Source organism: Lepisma saccharinum, chromosome 1 (assembly GCF_977018435.1).
Source record: "Lepisma saccharinum chromosome 1, izLepSacc3.1, whole genome shotgun sequence".
In the NCBI taxonomy this organism is placed as follows: Eukaryota; Metazoa; Arthropoda; class Insecta; order Zygentoma; family Lepismatidae; genus Lepisma; species Lepisma saccharinum.
In genome coordinates this window covers 34,688,746-34,708,178 of record NC_139229.1, presented here as the reverse complement: position 1 = coordinate 34,708,178, position 19,433 = coordinate 34,688,746, and the positions used below count along the sequence as shown (strand labels likewise).

Here is a 19,433-nt window from a genome sequence, read left to right as displayed (position 1 = left end):
AGGAGGGTGGTTAACAGATACAGATATTAGGTTGTGAAGTGTTACCTGGGGGTTCTTGTTGGGTGTTAACTAAAGTATGAAATCTCAATACTGTTGGTAGAGCTTTAGATGTGCAACTGTTGTCTACTTACTGAAAATATTCACATTTCATGGGGTCTTTCAGTATGCATTGTCTGTTCAGATGTATCGAACTAAAGTATGATTGGTGGAACATAATCTAAAGAAAAAGGTAGTGGTGGAATATTGGTGGGTTATGGAATGTCTCTAATCTGTAATGTGTTCCTTGCACATCCATAACTGGTGTATGTATGTAACTAACTGTAGTTTAGCCTCTTTACATTTATTTTTGTCTTGGAAAATATTCTGTGTATTATGACATCATTGAAATGTTGGTGAAAGGGATTGGTTAGCTTTACTCATTATAACAATTTGAACTGTTTTTGTGTATATATTGAAGATTAATTTTCATATGTTTCAGGCTAGAGGTTTGGTTATAAATTTTATTCTATTTTCAGTGCTAGGACAGCCACCTTTTGTCTGGGGTAAATATTCTTCCAAATCTTTGTACAACATGATCAAGAACAAACCAGAGGATGTGATAAATAACAGGAATTTGTCTTCAGTTTGTGATTGTTTTACTGAAAGAATATCGAATGTTCATAATCAGTCTTGAAATGTACCATGCAGTGCGCACACACATTCTACATCAGATATGTCCTCCAAATTCTGCAACACATCATTAAGATTTATCTCAGATTGAATTCTTTCTCAGAAGTATGGGTACTAAAAGTAGAAAAATTATCATTTAAAATTCCAGTTCTAGGTTATGTTAATAATAATGAATGATGCTCTCTCTGAATATCTTGTTATCACAGCTTCCTGTGAAGAGCAAATAATTGGTGATCAGGTCTCTCTTAAATGATTTTCATTTATGGTTACCCGATATTCTATGGAATTAATTGTTAAAAATTTTGAGAGAATTTATAGAACGACAGTGAACTTTGGAATATTTTTTCCACTCAGAAAAATGAAAGCAGCTAATATTTTTAACATTATACTTTGGATATATTAGTAATTGAAATTTCTTCTGTGGGATGATATGCCCTCTGATATAATTGTATGACTCATCCGTCATGTTTCAAAGTGTCCAGTAATGTTTAAATATATTGTTTAAAAAAATCTAAAGTTATTCTATTACAGAAATTTACAAAATATGGCTGAACTATGAGAGAGAATATGGATGTGTAATGTCAATAGGGAAGAGGTATTATGATTATACTAATACCACGTTGCTGTTCTAAAGGGGGAAAATGTAGAAGGCTGAAAAAATAATGATTTAATAAAGATGATAGAATTGATTTGGAAGAATATTTGCCTTCGGCAATTCTTGAGTTTGTGTCCTTTGGTTTCATACATATTTCCATAAGCATTCGATGCTGTTAAATCTTTAGTATAAGGGTGACACTAGGTTTCCATATTTGCCACATATTCTGTCTGAATTATGACATTTTCTTTTTTATTTCTCTCTCTATATTTTGTCTGTCTCTCTCAGTTATCATAATAACTTCTGTATTTCAACCTATTTGGTGCTTCCTATTGAGATTATTAAATGCAATCTTATTATTGCACAGTACAAATGTACGCAGGCAATCCTTCAATTTTGCCCGCCCTGCACCAAGGGGAAGGGATGGTAAGGAGCTGATTCAGTGCCCTACACCAGGCTGTGATGGCATGGGTCATGTCTCAGGGAACTACGCTACCCACAGAAGGCAAGAATTTTTACTATTATGGTGGTCAATAAAGTGTACATGGTAGTGGCTTGCTAAATGTTTATATAGTCAGTCCAAAATCCATTTGTTGGAAGTTCTGTGTTCAATTCATACTTGCTCAAAGAAAATTGCATCTTTAAAGTCCTTTTTTTTTTAATTGATCAATCGTTCAACAGTCGTATGTTTGTTTGTGAACAGTAGTTTTATTTTGTTGTTCAATGTTTTATCATAAAGACACGGCAATGAAGTTCCACCATAACAAAATTTTAGTTCCTTTAGTGGGCAGCAGTTCACTTGAGCATGCAAGGTGTTCATAAAGTTTGGGTCTGTTTGAGATGGCACTTGGCAACTTTCCTTCCCCTTTTCTTGTTTTCCATTTGCGCGCTGAAAATTGTACATTTATCCCTGACTTCTGAGGTGGAATTACAATTTTTTGAATATCAACGAGTTATTTCCAGTGATTTCATTTGAAAATTAAATCGATATAAATATATAAAGAATTCTTGTTAGAAACCCACACAAAACAAATAGACATGATAAAAGTCACTTTTTTGTTTTGTATGGTTTTTAACAAGAATGTTGCTGGCACGTGACATAAGAAGTTTTTAATGCCATGTTAAGGATTCTATGACAGTAATTAAAGACAATAAGTCTAATACTGAATGGCACATTATTCTGTAAAAATAAGATGGAATAACATCGTATCAAGCTTTATGCTTCCTCAGCAGTAAAATTTGCATTATCTGCCTTCACAGATGTGTTTCACAGTTCACATGCATGTGCAAAGATGCATGTCATTAAAGCCTCCCCAATGGCGTAGTGGTAACGTCTTCGTCTTGTAATCAAGGAATCCTGGGCGCGATACCCAGTGGAGGCACAAGTGGTTCAGATTCCACTTTAAACTGTACGTCCAGTCTCGATTAACCTTACTGTGCATAAAGTGGACTTAAAACCAAAAACTCAAAAACGTATGTCATTAATGAGAACAGACCTTTATTTCATGAACACCCTGTTAAATCCTATGCAAGTTTTTTTTTATTCTTCCATGGGGAAACCCTTTTCTCAGAAACTTTTTTTAACTTTTGGAATGATTCGCTGATATCAGGTCCTTGCCTTCTGGAGTTATATGTTACTATACGTGTACGTTTAATGTGGTGTATGTATGTTGTACTTGATGTGTTTTTGTTGTCAGCTGTGCATTTTTTACACGGTGTGATGTTCGTTGGATTAACTTTTTGTGTTCCTTGTTTTCTTCCAGTTTGTCAGGATGTCCCAGGGCAGACCGCTCACAAATCCAGGCTCATTCTCAAGAACTTAAGTGTCCAACACCAGGGTGTGATGGTTCAGGTCATGTAACGGGGAATTACTCATCCCATCGTAGCCTGTCTGGTTGTCCAAGAGCCAACAAGCCCAAGAGTAAGCCCAGAGATGGCCAGGACTCTGAACCTCTACGGTGAGTTGGGTTGATTTGCATACATTTCATTATAAATAGCAAAGAGAGTCATATTTTCCCTAACAATTTCTAAGTATTGTACGCTGCAATCTGAAAAAGAACTCTGGGGTTTATTTTTGTTGCAGCATGCAATGGTGTTTTGAGGGAATCATGAAGCAACAACCCATACAGCACACAAATAGCCAGAAGACATCTTACAGATATCCTATGGATACATCCATGATAGTAGACATCCATTGGATATCCATTTGTCCAACCACAGGACATCCAGGAAGGATATGATTAGATATTCTCTTGATATTTTTTGGATATGTTTTTGAAATTCTGTGGAACATTTTCGGATACATTTTGGATTGGAGATTCTATTCATCATTTTTGGATATGTTTTGGAGATTCTATTCTGTGGATCATTTTTGAATACATTTTGGAGATTTTGTGCATCATTTTTGGATATTCTATGGATCATATCTGCACATGTTATGGACATTCCATAACATATTTGGACATGTTTTGGACATTCTATGCATCACTTTTATATATTTTTCGGACATCAGTGTGACTTGGTTCACATGAACGGGATGTTATCTGGATGTTTTTATTTGATTGTGCATAAGGATATATTCTGGACTAGTGTTGGACCTAAGTAACCAAAAGTGGTTGGCCCAACATTGGGCCAACCGTACTGAAAATAGTTGGCCAAATGTAAGAACATACCATTGGACCATATGTTTTTGTTTTTTTTTACATTGGGCCAACGTCCTGAAAACTAAAGTATAGATAGGTTTGTGTTATGAAATATTTAATTTATTGTGAGATCAAATATAAACTCTAGCACAAATTATTTGTGTAAAATAAAAAATACGCAGCACTTTCTCATGCATATAGTATTATTGTTTTTAAGGTACCTTCAAGTGGTAGCACAAAAAACTTTGTAGAGTTTACACATATCATTGTTTATTTACATATATGGATATTGAAACACCTTCACAAGAATACCTGTAAGAATGTTATTTTTCTGCTACAGCTGAACAGAGACAAACTAAGTAATTCCGAGCACAGAGATATCTTTCATCCATGGCAGCTGAGAAAGGACTCGTGAGTGACTTTAAGTTAAAAATAGCTTGTACTTTCATTAACAAAATATTATATTTCCAGTACGTACTGTGACGGAAATATTCGAGAAGAAACACTGTTACATTTGACTTAATTTACACTCTGGAATTTACAGCATACTGTTGAAAGATGTAATTTTCGTTTTTAAAACTGGTTTAGACTCACTTTTTCATGGTTGGGCAAGAATTGGCAACAACCGTTGGCTCAACATAAACCCAACCTTTCCCACATAAAAACTGAAGTTTGCCCAAGAGTTGTGATTATTTTTTATTATCCTGATATTTTTCACACATATTTTGGATTCGAATAGAACATTCCTGAACTAGATTTATGCATATCAAAGATCTCGTACACACATATGTCTATAACAAGTACTCCCCTGTCTTGCACACACATACAAGCACGGACACATGAATGTATGTACACAAACACACACACACACACATCTACACGTACAAAAAATGTTACACATTCACATGCATATTCATAATAAGAGGAATATGCGCCGAATTTGAGCTCATTCCTCACTAACGCATTTAAGCACTGCAACGTCCCAACTGGTATGAAGAAGCAAGAAACAAAGGTAGCAAAGGAACTTTCAGCTGATCTTGCGTGCATACGTGACTCGCTGGGTGAGATAGTGGGCATTTAAATGACATGATTCTTAAGGAGGAAGTTTGTGAGTTATTTTAAACTGCATCACAGAGTTTGCATACTAACATATAGTGAATGAACCTTTCCACGGATATCAAAACATGTATGTTAATTTTTGAATAATATGTGAACATATACTGCATATCCCATGACTATCCAGCACTGGAGATCTCATGGATATCCAGGATGGAACATTCTCTGGATATCCAGGTCAGGACATTCTCTGAATAAAGGATGAGATATCCCATGGAAGTCTTACGAATATCCAAAATGAGACATCCTGTGGACGTCTAATGGATATTCACAATATCCATGGATCTGATCTGGAGATTTGTACTGTGTGGAAACAAGCAAGTTTTACTATACACATTCCCCATCAGACAGTAGCAATGGCTAAGCTGTTCATAGAAGCCATGCAAAAGATTCCGAGGGAAATGAATAGCCGGAGCAGGTCCCATTCCTTGGCTACCGTAAAAATCCCAAATTCATGGCAATGGTCTTTTGGTGCTACGTAAAGACATTGTGTATGAAGGAAAAATCCAGTCACTTGACCACCTGCACCAAAGAATAACTACAACCATAGATGGAATTCCTATAGATATGCTTACACAAATGTGGGCTCTCGGTTTGATGTCTGTAGGGCTGTAAATGGTGCACACATTGAATTACATTAAAGGTAATGAAACATTCTACTTCCATAAAATATGTTACATACACGCATGATTCAGAATGAATTAAACAACTTTAAAACAAAACTCCAGAGTTCTTTTTAAGACACCCTGTACTAGGAATGTGTCAGATCCATAGATTCATCAGTGTTGCTGTACCCGTTTATCAATAAAATGACTGATAGCTGTACTGATCTGATATACTTGTAAGTCTATAAATAGTCTACAAAGTTCTGCCATTTAGTTCTTACTTTTATGAATAAAAACATACAGGGTGGCGCATATTGTATCTACACATATCAGTTGGCAACCCTGTCAGAATGCAGGTGTGCATGCGCAGAAGTCTCGCATGCTTAGGCAGCTGCAAGTCTCGGAATCAGTCTGCCATGGAAAGTTCACCTGTTCAGACACAAATTGTGGCAGTGGAGATGTTCATCCGAATAAGTTCCATTCAGGAGATGTAGCACAATGATTCAATGAGGGTTGCTATCTGCTCGTGCCAGTCACATGATACGATGAGTCAGTCAATAGAGAGCCAATGACAGCATGCAGAAACAGAGGTCACCAGGTTGAAGTGGGTATAATCTCTGCACCCCTGCTGCATCTCTTGAATGGAACCAGTTCGGATTAATGCCTCAACTGCCACAATTTGTTTGTGAACAGGCGAACATTCCATGGCAGACTGATTGCGAGACTTGCAGCTGCCTAAGCATGGGAGAATTCTGCGCATGGACAGCTGCATTCCGACAGAGTTGCCAACTGGTATTGATAGATACAATATGTGCCACCCTGTAATTCATATTATGGCAATCATCATACTGACCAAGCCACAAATATAGTTAAAACTGAATTTTTGATACTTGTAACAAGACAGAGTTCAAGAATTGAACTTTCATTGCTACCAATCAGTGACTTAAATATGTTCCTGTATTTACTTGTGTCTTTAAATTCTCCCATGCTCACATAGATGCCCTATACCTGGCTGTGATGGTTCTGGGCATGCGACAGGGAAATTTTTGTCTCACAGAAGGTAGGTATAAAAGCACTAGAGGTTGATTTTTATAGAAGCTGTTTGCTTTAAACTTTTGTTCACTGTGTGTAACCTTTAAGTGTAATATCATTTTATTTGTTATATATTCTTTATTTGTTTGCTTTTAGAATCACACATATCATTAGTTATTGAATTAGTTCATCAAATTTAAATATCTGTATTGTCTGGTGTTCATTTAAATATCTGTATTGTCTGGTTAAAGTTTAAGGACAGTTTGGCATGCTAAATAAAATTTTCAATTGAGAAGATGCATGTGTTTATTTTACTTTCAATTAAGCATGTGTTAGAGAAAATAAATAGAAGATATAAAATTATATTACTTATCAAACTTTTGACTTGCAATAATACAAATGAAAATATGATTGAGTTTTTGCATTTTTGTCATTTAGCATCACTTTTCTGCCAATTTTGCTCATTGCACTGATGAGAATGAGTGATGAAGAAATTGATGAAGGGACACTCCTAAAGAACATCTATGCCCATGCTGGGATTTTTAACTTCGGAATTTTTGTGGCGAGATTTAAGTTGACAAATTATGTTTGAAAGTGTGGGTTTTGTTTACACTTGATCTGCGTTTTGTGTGTTGTACAGGTTAATATAATTGCTAAGAATCCTTTACATCTGTTTTCAATGCACTTCATCTCTGCCTCAATTGTTGACTGCCTTGAGTGATCTATTCCACCAAAAGTTGCATGATTGAATTCTGGTCTGGGATTGAGTGTTCTTTGCGGGTGTCCCCATCATGAGTTTCATCTAGTCATCACCAGTATTCGGAAAGTTACTTTTTACAAGTGACTGGGTTACAGTTACTGGTAGTTGAAAAGTAACTGTAAGTTACTTTTACCGTTACTTCCTTCTGGAACTTTTCTTGCAAACAAATTACACACAATCAGTGTTTATTAATTGTAAATACTGTATTTGCCAGTGTATAAGATTCACTTTTTTCCTTTAAACATAGGTCTGAAAAACAGGCTGTGTCTTATGTGCCAATATTCAGTTCTTGAGTACCTTCATTTCTCATGGGAACTTTTCTGTAAAAACTAAGACAGCGGCTAGATCAATTAAGAAGTGTGGCATTAGTAATGTACTGGATGATACAGAGGACAATTTATTTTGCATGAGGAGTCGGATTCCGATTTAGAAGAGGTTTCAGTGACTCTTCATTTCACTCTGGAAAGGAATGTCTGGGGTTTGACGAAGAATATAAAATGTATGCTTTCCCAGTTAGATTACGTAAAATTATTTGTTGAAAGCAGACCTATATATTACTTTATATTTGAAATATTGTAAATTAATTATAATATTCAGTGATAAAGCTTTCTCCTCAAAAATGTGTACGAAAAAGGGGTGCATCTTATCTGCTGGCAAATACGGTAAGTAAATATATGAAGACTTACATGTGTTTTGTTTATGATTCTGGTACATAATATAAGTCTTCATATATTTATATTATTACATCAAATTCAGCTTGCTTGAATGATTTTAATTCGAAAAATTGTTCATATGGCTGCCATGGTCCTTTGCATGCTGTGGCATAAATTCTACTTGCACCTATTTCATTCTCCTTGACAGTGACTTCTTTCTACGTGGACTAGCACATTTGAAATTAATATAACAAAATGCCAAATTTTTTGTGCACAGTTAGAAATGAAATATAAAGTGTGGATATTCTAAATTAGGTAGGCACAGGAGGCCAGCTTCCTTGCCTTAGGAGATTCCAAGGTAACCCATTTACCTTCAGAGAAGACACATAGTTGGAAACAGAGATTGCCAAATTGAGCTCTTGACCCCACATTGGAAATTTTCAAGTTAACAAGAGTCATGAAACAACTGTAAAAGTAACTTGATAATGTTACTTCTAATGCAAAAAGTACCTCTGTTACAGATAGACACTTACTTTTAAAAGGAGCTAGTTACAGTTGGAATTCCTTAAAAAGTAAGTGTTACTTGTAAACTGGTCATCACTTACCATCAGCGTGATTAGTCAAAGTAGTAGAAAAGCAATAACAAAAACACAAATATTAATCACACATTTCATCATCATTCTCTCTTTCTACTTTGTTCAAATCTTATCTTCTCACACTTTCCACTGCCTATTTTTCCTAGACCAGATTTTTGCTGTTCTCACATTTTCCTATTCCTCACATAGTATATTCTCTAGCTTTGATTTGATATGATTTTTTTTATTTAGCGTCACTTTTCTGCTTATTTTGGCTAATCTCGACGTTGAGGATGAGTTAGTTATATGATGAAATTGATGAATGGACACTCACAAAGAACATCCATGTCCATGCTGGGATTCGAAATCGGGACTCATAACGTGGTAGCATGCTGTGCTAACCATTCTGTCACAGAGATCGGCTGTGTGCTGTTGCTGGAAGATCTTTCTGAGCACATCCTTTACATATACCCAAGCCTGAAGTGCCTTACCTATTTAGTCTCTTTTAGTTTTCTCTAATGCACTCTTCAATAACTCATCTCCACAATGTGCTTTTTACTAGTCCATGCCTACACTCCACTTATAAGTATAGGTTCACAGTTTGTACTGCAGTATGTAGTATCACATTTTTAAAGGCACGCCCTTTGAAGCAAGCAAATCTATTTTGATTCCAGTGCTTCAGGGTGCCCGATTGCCAACAGGAACAAGTTGCGAGTTTTGGAGAATGGCTCGAGTGCGGAACAGCATAAGGCTGCTATGAAGTTTGAAGGTGTGAATTGTCCGACACCAGGATGTGATGGTACAGGCCACATCAATGGATCCTTCTTGACGCACAGGAGTCTATCTGGTTGTCCAATGGCAGGCCAAGCAATAAAGAAGACAAAATTCTCACCTGAAGAGGTCAACATGTATCCGAAAGGTCCAGGTAGGTCCAGCTTTTGGATTCATACCAACATTGAAATGTTGTTCGATTGATTTGGGTCATTTTACTTCTCATTTCTGCTACTTTTGGCTAATCGCGATAATGGGAATGAGTGATGATATGATGAAATTGATGAAGGGACGCTCACAAAGAACACCCATTCCCAGGCTGGGATTCGAACCCGGGACACCTGGCATCGTAGTGCGATGCGTTAACCACTCCTGCACAGAGGCTGGCATGTTTAATTGCTCTAGTATTTTATTCCTGTAATGAATTTGTAATTATAAATAGGGCTGAGATGATAATGCTTTGGATAGTGTAACAATTAAAGTTCTGACTGAGTTTTTACTTGATTAGCCAATAATTGGAACATTAAAATAGCTGCCACTTTGAAAATTCACTTTTACCATACAATTTTGGCACAGAATAAAATAACAATACATTTGTAATACACACAGAATATGAACACTGTGAAATAGCATTCATAAGAATCAGTGATTGAATTTGAACCAATAATTTCTGCTACTGATACATCAGTGTCAGTGTCTACCCAGCCCTATTTTAAAGTAAAAAAAATTATCACCTATACAATATTAAAACTGCATTTACCACACTCATCATTAATAATTCACTTCGACGTGTGAGAACCAGAGGAAAGTAACTCCAAAAATGCAGTTTTATTTAAATAAACTCCTCTGAAGAGCTGCATTTGGAGTCAGATTAACATGTCTCCAGTTCCAATACTGAGCAGTAAGATGGAGTCACATATCTCCAATTTACTCTTTTCAAGTCAGACATGTTCCTAAGAATACATTATTTCCTCTCTCCTGTAAATTTTGGGGGCTTCCCCAATGGCGCAGATGTACCGTTGTTGCCTTGTAATCAAGAGGTCCCAGGTTCGATACCCGGTGGAGACACATAGTGGTTCAGATCCCACTTTAAACTGTAGGTCCAGTCCCGATTAGCCTTCCTGTGCATAAAATTGACTTAAAACAACAATTCAATCAATCTCCTGTAAATTTTATGAATTGGAGTTATGTCCCTCTGGTTCTCACACAATGACTTGTTCTCATTGTTGCAATTAGCCAAAAGTGGCAGAAAAGAAATACTTGGAGGATATCAGGACTGGGAAAAGAAGCAGTTACATATACTTACTACTATATTACTTCCCAAAGAGGCAACATAATTATTGTGATGTTTCAGACAAATAACAGACGTGTCTTAAAGTAACCCATATCTTTTAACATTATTAAAACATAGACAGATGGTATTAATAGTAATATCAATACTTTTATTGTCTTTACTTTACTTTACTGTGTGTGCTTTTGATGTGCTTTCTTTTTGAACTGATAAGAATATACATACATGTACAAAGCTTTTGTGTACTTTATAAGTTTGGCATGTTAATATCTGATTGATACATGACCACGTTGATAGTTGTTCCAGCATTCATTGCCTGGTTTTTGTTCCCTCAACTCAGTCTTATAATTGTAATATGTCATTTATGGTTTCCCCTCTTGAGGCTATAATTTCTTGAAAGTTAGAAACCGTTCTTTGTGTGTTTGTGAAAGTCACGGATCAAGTCAAAGTAGTTAATCGCAACCAATTTAAGTGGATTGATTAGCAGTTTCACCAACTTTTGAAAAAACATTGGCTGGGCTGAACTCAGAGATTTGATTTATAATTTTAAGCAAAAATATATGCCATAAGTAAGCTAAAGATTGGCCCTAAAATGCCTTTTTTCTTCCTTAGCCAGAAAATGTTGGGTTTTACATTTAAAACACATTTTACGTCCTTTCTGAAATGAATACATGAATTTTACAGTGCATGTTATGCCTATTTTAGTCGTAAGTGCCCATTTAGAAGTTAACAGCTTTTGAAGTGCCTAATTCAGGAAAATTATGAAAAATCTGTCGATGCTTGTATTTTCTGGTGCTTCATTTGCTTCCCTATTCTGAGTTTTTAGTGCTTATTAATCCTTATCTTGGTTGTAAACCCTTACTTTCCTAACAACCATGCGACCAAGGGTAGTGTAAATAATATAGGGCACTGAAAAGCTGAACCTCGCCCGCTAAATAAAGGAATTATTATTATATTGGAGATGTAATACATTATTATGTCAGTCAGAAATTATTTGAATGTACATTTTGTTTTCTTAAGTACAAGGACATTATTTCTAAAATTAACTGTAATAATAGATGAATTATTGATTGTGCTTGAGTTCCACAAGCCTATATAAGTTGGCACCACTGGCAATTAGCAACTGCAATTGTGCCATTTTTTTTAATTACCTTGTGCTGACCATGTACTACTTAAATATAACGTGAAATCTTATTGTTTGGTTGTTGGGGTTCTGAAATTATTTATTCCTTTACACACACATGCATACACCAACACATACATGTACAAAAAAATACTTTTTTCACCAATCAAATCTCTCATCCACAGTAAAAAGAAAGTTTAACGTGTACGCCAAATCTTTCTCAACATGAGTCAAAGTGATTAATTTTGGAAAAAATGCTGTTGGTGAATTATATCACCAGTGTGAGAACAAAGTTTTCATCATTAATCATAAGTGTAGTGTAAAGATAATACCAAAACTTAAGACAATTACAAGTTGTATTTTCTTTCTCAATCAACATTTCAGTCATCTCTTCAGAAATAACAGAATTAATGTAGAAAGCATTATTTAAGATGTCATCACACTACATCCTTCAAAGGAGCTCTGTGATAAACCCAATTCAACTTTTAGTTTGTAGAGCATCACATAGCACATGCTTATCAGATAAACCCACATTCTGTTAAAAAAAAATGTTCCTTAACACTTGTACAAACACCATTACTAAAATTTCTCTTCAGTAATAACATATTTCCCTTTCTTGCTTCATTTTCTGCATTTCTGATCAGCCTCTTACCTGTCAATGAGTTATGAAGATTCAGTATATTTTTGAAGGTAAGAGTACAAGCCTATACAGTAGTTACTGCACAAAAGCTATGCATCGTCCACTTTTTATTTCCATTTTGCTAATTGTATTATTCATCACATGAGATTTTTAATAGCTCTTTGTTATTTATTTTTCGAGAAAATAATTTATTGCAGTCTAGTTAGGTGTGGTGCTTTGTTGTTTGATTTTTCCTTCATCCATAGTTACATAGTTCAACACTTTATGGGAGGAAATTATGTCCAAACATTCAGTTTAAACACATGTAGGACAACATGTCCTTATTTGTATGAAATTATAATAACTGGAAAGAAGTAGCTATAATCTGTAGTTGTTCAATTATATTTTTTAAAAAAATAGTTCACACTTATAAATGGCTTTATTTTCTTGAAGATGATGATTTGTCGCAGTTTCCGTGGATTTTCCAAAAACAATGAATATCAATGTAAATGTGTCTCTGTGTGTGTGTTTACCTTGATATTTGTAATGCAAGAAAGTCGTAGGGAACTGTGTCAAAGCGTGATCTTTGAGAAATTAAAAATAATATTAAGTATGGGCTACTATTGTATATTGTAATAGTTTGACAGTTGTTATATAGAATTTTAAAAACAATATTGTCTAATGAAAATAATAATGCTGTGTTATAATTTTCTTTCTTTCTTTTATTTGTAAAATAAAATATACGAACATACATTTAAGATCACGAAACAGATTCAGAAACAATTATTAGGTTTAAATTCTCATTATGTATGAGGCTTGCTTCTACTTATTACAACAAAAACACAAAAATATACTCTATTATGCAAAGAAATTTGTTTTCATTCTAGAATTGGTTTTCACTCACACAGTTTTGTTTTGTGTGTTATATGTGTGGATATTGTGCATGCATGAAAGCGTGCATAATTTAGTTGCACATACCAGTTTAGAGACATTGCGTTGGTGTGTCTATGCAGAACACAAGCTTTTTTGAGTGGCACTGTATTTTTTTTTTTTCCTTTTGTGTTGTGATTGTTCCAAAATTTTCTGCATGATATACAGGATTAGCTGCAAAAATCCATACCTAAACAAAACACACAAAAATATAATTACAAAAGCAATAACGTTGAGTAAAATTATATTTTGGGGAAATAAAAATTACTGCATAATGACAGTAACATTAATTGAACTGTCTGGCTAGGAAAAAGTGAGAATGATCAATAATTATACAGATGTAACTGCAACATTTTGGTTATACATATAATGAATCACATCTTCTGCTCTGTAAGTAAACTGACCATGCTTTGAGACAAACTTAAAGAGTTTTTGCAATGAAGATACACAGGATGCATAGTGAGCTAGAGTGGAGAAGTTTACTGGCTAATATCATTGTCTATCTGCACCCTCTACACTGTGCAACGTTCCTGTTTATATGGATATCATGCAACCAGAACACTTTGGGCAAATTAAGTGTTTTCTGGGACTCTTCGTCCATGGAAACACCAAACCATTTGAGACTATCCACTTCTAAGCAGAAACATTGGCAAGTTTAATCCCTATGTTTTCAAAACTTCACAAATTAATAACCCAAGGTGCAACAGCCTGTCAGGGCCAGGGCCTACCTACCTACTGCCGATCTCACTCCCACCTGCTGAGGTGAGAGATCATTAAATCAGTTATGGGGTGACGTGTTGTCAGCACAACGAACCAAGCCATTGTTGTATGTTACCGTAACCAGATTACGCTACTCATTCATAGCTATCCAATTTTCTCACGATGGTGGGTAGTCACCGGTCCCATACAGAGGTCAAAATCTCAGGAGAAAAGTTGTTATGCTTCCCCCAGGAGACTAAAACCTCTGCGCAGCCCTTAGCCAGAGTCTTAAGCATGATGCCTTAAACCACATGGCCATGGTGCGGGACCATAACTTTACGAATAAAATAACAATTGCGTCCATGTGAATGCTTTTCATAATAATGTATTTTGTTCTGTCAATTTCTATTATATCGCAGTAATTTCCAGTGCCTGTGATGAGTTCTCTGAGACATGAAACCTGGATTTGGGGCAGGATTTGGCTCAACAGAAATGGAGCTATTGAATATAGTATGTCAGCAATTCATTTGCTTAATGATCGATTTCCAGATTTTAGCAGTGACTCAATGTTACTAGTACAATATTGTTGCATTGAACTAGCATTTCAAAAACAAAATTTGTCCAGGAGATAATTTTGCAGAAAGAGTTCTTCTGAAGTTGAGTTGCAGGCAGGCAATAGAGGTTAAAAATTCTTACATGTCCCAGACATTATTCCTGTTTTTTTTTTTTTTTTTTTTTTTGACATCACATATTGGGTTAGCAACACTACTAGGCCTGGGTGTTAGAATCAGAGGGTGGGGGTGGATCCCCAGTACATTTCATGTACATAATATTTGTGTATTTTATTGTTCTTTGCCTCGCAGATTGTCTGTAAGGCAAGTAGGTACACACACATGATGAAAATATTAGTAGTATTGGTAATCCTTAAATTTATGACAAGCCTCTCAAATATTTATTTCAATATGTGAGACTGTCAAGAAGATTTATATAATACACCACTAATCATGCACAATTTCACTACCGTTCTTGTTTTTAAGTTTCCTCCCCAAATTCTAAAATAATGATCTAAGAAACTCATGAACAACAGTCAGTAAACATCCAGCAGATGTTACTAGATTTAGCGCAAATGTGCCAACTGTGTCAAGAGTTATTTTAAGAAGTTGTTCTCGTGTTGCACAAGATTACCATGTAAGTTTGTTTTAAGGTTGGAACTTTACTGATGGCTTGGAATTAATATGCTGCTGTAACACTGTATGTTCTTGGGACAGAACTGTCAGTGTTTCCTTGTGCAGGTATGATGGAGACTCCGGGCGGTGAGGACCTACTTACGCTAGAAGCGGAAATCACCGAACTTCAGAAAGAAAATGCCAGGGTGGAGTCCCAAATGCTGAGGCTCAGGTCGGACATTACTGCCATGGAAGCCCATTTGAGACAGGGGGATAAGGTGAGTTTTGCTTTCAATTATATTACTATTCCTTCATATTTTAAAAATAAATCTCAAGATAAATTTAGACAAAAAAAGATTTATGACTATCTTCACTTTGATGAAAATTCTGGATGTGGTGAAATAAAAAAGAGGCAGATTTCAAATGTATCTACTTATATGAATTCAGTGATGATTTATCCTTCAGCCATGAATAATTATAACATCATAGAAATTTATTATTTTTTTTTTGTAAAATCAATTATCACAGGCAAATCTCTACACTGCTAGCCTCCCTCTAGATGCAAGTCTGGTTCATTACGCCTTCTGACCATTTCATGAGCATCTGTTCCACCAGTTGATATTCATAGACAGCTGTGGGTAAAGTAAAGGGAAATACATGATGGATAACATAATGGCGAATGGGATTCTTAATAAACCAGATAGCACAAAAGCTCGTGGCAAGCTCGAGGTAGCTTGTTTGTAGCTTGTCAAAGCCAGTAGGATACTAACACTAGTTGGCTTGATTCAAGTCTCATGCAAGCTTACAGCTTCCCATTGTACTCTTGTAGCAAGCTTACTTACATTATTAAATGCTTTATTAATATCAAAACTAGGATAAATTGTCTTATGTTTAGGGCATGTTTGCAGCGTTAACCATTGTCTCTCTCTAACTTTAAAATACATACTTCTCAAAGAAGATACCTTGGAGACTGAGCAGATTGAGTGATTGGTTTTCAATCTTACCACCAAAGGTTCCACATTCAAGCCCTTGCCTGGGTGTTTCATTGTATGTGTCCATTTAATCTAATCATCCTTCAAATAAAAAAAAATTATGATAAAATATATACACTTTCAAGATACTTTATCATAGGATAACTTGAATAAGCAGTTAAAAATATCCAGTTTGTATTTACTTGAAGATTCGAATTGCAGACGAGGAGAATTAAGATCACAAAATTAAGTTTTTAAAATAATTCAGCTCAGCTCTTAAAATAATACATGGATGGTAACTACCACGGAATACTTTATATCATCATTTGTATGTGTTATATCCACTTAATTTTCATAACCTCAAGTAGTAACGACCCTCTTAAAGGGATTAATATTTTCTGAACAGTGCACAAGCTTGTCTGAGAAACTAGCGCACTCATATTTGTGTTTTAAATGTACTAAGAGAAGATTGTAGTGGTACAAACTGGTATTTTTAAAACAAAAGTGTTGCATTGTGAGCCCAGATTAGCATGGGACAGTTCTATGTAATTATAGTGCATATAGTATTGACAAATAATATTGTCAGACTGATCGTAATATGTTATGAACCATTTTCCATTCAAGTGTATTTTGTAAAGCAACATATACAAATATCAGTGTAACTAACAAAATTAATAATAAAAACTACTAAAGAGATTTTACTATTATTAAGTGCCTTTGATTTTTCAAAAATGTCAAAGTAAAAACTTCAGGAAAATTAGAATCTTCCATTATAATGCTAAAGGCAGTTTATAAAAGTCAGTTGAAGGTTTATATATCACTTCAGAACTGAATGTGTATATATATATTCAAAAATTAAAGAATCATCTCATTCGAATTCATGCATACATACATACAATACACTAATAGCGATTCTGTGGTATTCCAGAACAGAAATTGCAAGTTCTCACCCTTCGCTAAATCAGACAACTTCAGTCTGGAACACAGAGACAGGTCTGCACACTGTACATTGGCAGATTTTCCATCGCAACACTTGCATTCCAAGCAACCGGTGACCCCAGTCACATCCCATAGCTTCATGCCAAAGCAGCCTTCAGAGAATTGGCATTCTCATCCAACATAGTTTATAAGGGGTAAGCTTCAAATGTAATTTCACAGTGCAAGAAATTCTGTCTCGTAGTGTACAGCCAGAAACTCAGCATATGTAGTATGTTAATTTGTAGGTCCACAGCTTTATCTTGGGATTGTTGATTCAGGGTACGTTACTGTAGTAGTATGTATGTATGTGTGCATGATTGATTGATTTGGGACTGGACCTACAGTTTAAAATGGGATCCGAATCACTATGTGCCTCCACTGGGTATCAAACCGAGGACCCCTTGATTACAAGCTGATGATGCTCCCACTATGCCATCAGGGAGGCCCTCTATGTATGTGTGCGTGAGTTTGAATGTTGCTGTTGACAGTTTCACACAGTGGCATAAAAATTGTGGATGAGGAATTGATAATACCTGTGTAAGGGGGTATTAATTTGGGTTTTGAATGGAAAATGAATCATGGTGAAAGTATTACTCAATTAGAATTATTTTTATGCAAGCCAATTTTTAAAAAAACTGTCTTTGAAATCAAAAGGGTTAAATTGCACAAAAAATTGGAATTATCAGCTTGGAAATACATGTAATCTGTTTACAGGGTTCTTACTGAGTTGGGAATCCAGAAAAACACTCAAAATCTGAAGAAATTGGATGGTTTTATGCTCCTAGGATAAGGGACTGAAAAAGCACATTATATATTTTTTCTCCAACAAGCTTGTTGATACACACACACGTAGATATATATGCACTAATCAATGGATAATGTCCAGTTAACATGGTAATAAGATCAATTGTCACTAACATTCAGAGTAGTATTAAACTGCATTTGATTAGCATGCAATGTCGAAGAATTAACATTTATATATTAGTATGTTAAAGCAGTATACAGTACAACGCTGCTTTAAAATACATGGGAAAATTCAGGAAATTTTGTCGGCCAAAAACAGTCTGAACAGTGTGTGTATCAACTGTGAAGGAATTTGATTAATTTTAAATTCTTAGCCTTCATAACCAGTAATCTGCAGTTTTAATTTTGTGTGCCTTAAAGGATTCGCTATGTTTCACTTCATATACGAGGGTTGTTCCGAAAGTTTGTGGACTGAGATCACTATTTGGAGTCCGAGTCAGTACGAGGGTTGGTGTGAGTTTTCTTTTAGAAATAGCACCCTTCACACTCTATACACTGATACAAGCGATGCACTAGCTTCTCAAACACATGTTGCAGAGCATTTTCTGAGAGTCGATGCAAGTTAGTGGATGTGACAGTTGGTCTGTGCTATACTTCCTTCTCCATAACTCTTACATAAGTGTTGGAAACGTTCATAAATCGCAGGGTGCAAGGTCTGGGCTGTATGGAGGATTATCTAGAGACTGCCCACCAATTTTCTTCAAAGCTACCATAGCTTGCCATGATACATGTGGCTTAGCGTTATCCTGCAGGAGAAACCATTCTTCATGAAGCAGTTCAGTGAACGTGCACAAACACAAGACATTTTCAGGTGTTTCATAACATCTTGCTACACCAACATTCAGTTTAGCTGCCAATTCATGAATCGATAAACGTCTATCTTCTTTCAACAATGTCTCTGCTTTCACAATGTTCTCATTGTTCACTGATGTTAATGGACGCCAACTTCTTGCCTTATCCTGCTCATTGCATTTACCTTCCTTAAAATGCTTCCACCACTTGAATACGGCCGATCTGCCCATTGCTTCGTCATCGTAAGCTTCTGTGATCATCTCAAATGTTTCCTGGCCACTTTTGCGTAACTTCACACAAAATTCAATAGCGATCCTTTGTCTGGTAATTATGGGTATATCATCTCATCCCCCATTGTAATACACTCTGCAGTTTGACTTTTATAGCGAGCAAACAAACAACAGCTGAGCTTTGGTTCACTCGTACATTAACAAAGCACACCACAGGTTATCTTCACGTGCAAGAATCACAGACTCTGCTTACACAGAATCGGCGCAGTGTTGCCAATCCACGAACTTTCGGAATTTCCCTCGTAATTTAGGCTGACGTCAACAGACAATTGTCCATAAAAGTTTTAGTTTGTACCACAGAGGACTCTCTTGGAACATTCAGATAAAGCATTAAAACTGTACATAACTTCTC

At 35.6% G+C, this 19,433-nt stretch overlaps 1 protein-coding gene across 10 annotated transcripts in view; it reads left to right on the top strand.

Annotated features, from left to right (window-relative positions):
* LOC145994416 (uncharacterized) overlaps positions 1 to 19,433 on the top strand; it is a 574,460-nt gene that overhangs the window by 539,656 nt on the left and 15,371 nt on the right. For 6 of the 10 annotated variants that reach the window (XR_014442353.1, XM_083130571.1, XM_083130547.1 and 3 more), the window contains 4 exons: positions 3,028 to 3,222; positions 6,625 to 6,687; positions 9,322 to 9,572; positions 15,349 to 15,524. Coding sequence is in view for 9 of the 10 variants with exons in the window: in XM_083130571.1 (XP_082986697.1) it covers positions 3,028 to 3,222; positions 6,625 to 6,687; positions 9,322 to 9,572; positions 15,349 to 15,524 (685 nt within the window). In the remaining variant the exon portion in view is untranslated. Of the gene's footprint in view, positions 1 to 3,027; positions 3,223 to 6,624; positions 6,688 to 9,321; positions 9,573 to 12,476; positions 12,523 to 15,284; positions 15,525 to 19,433 lie in introns of those variants that run through there. The other 4 variants (XM_083130598.1, XM_083130563.1, XM_083130596.1 and 1 more) reach the window with 4 other exon arrangements.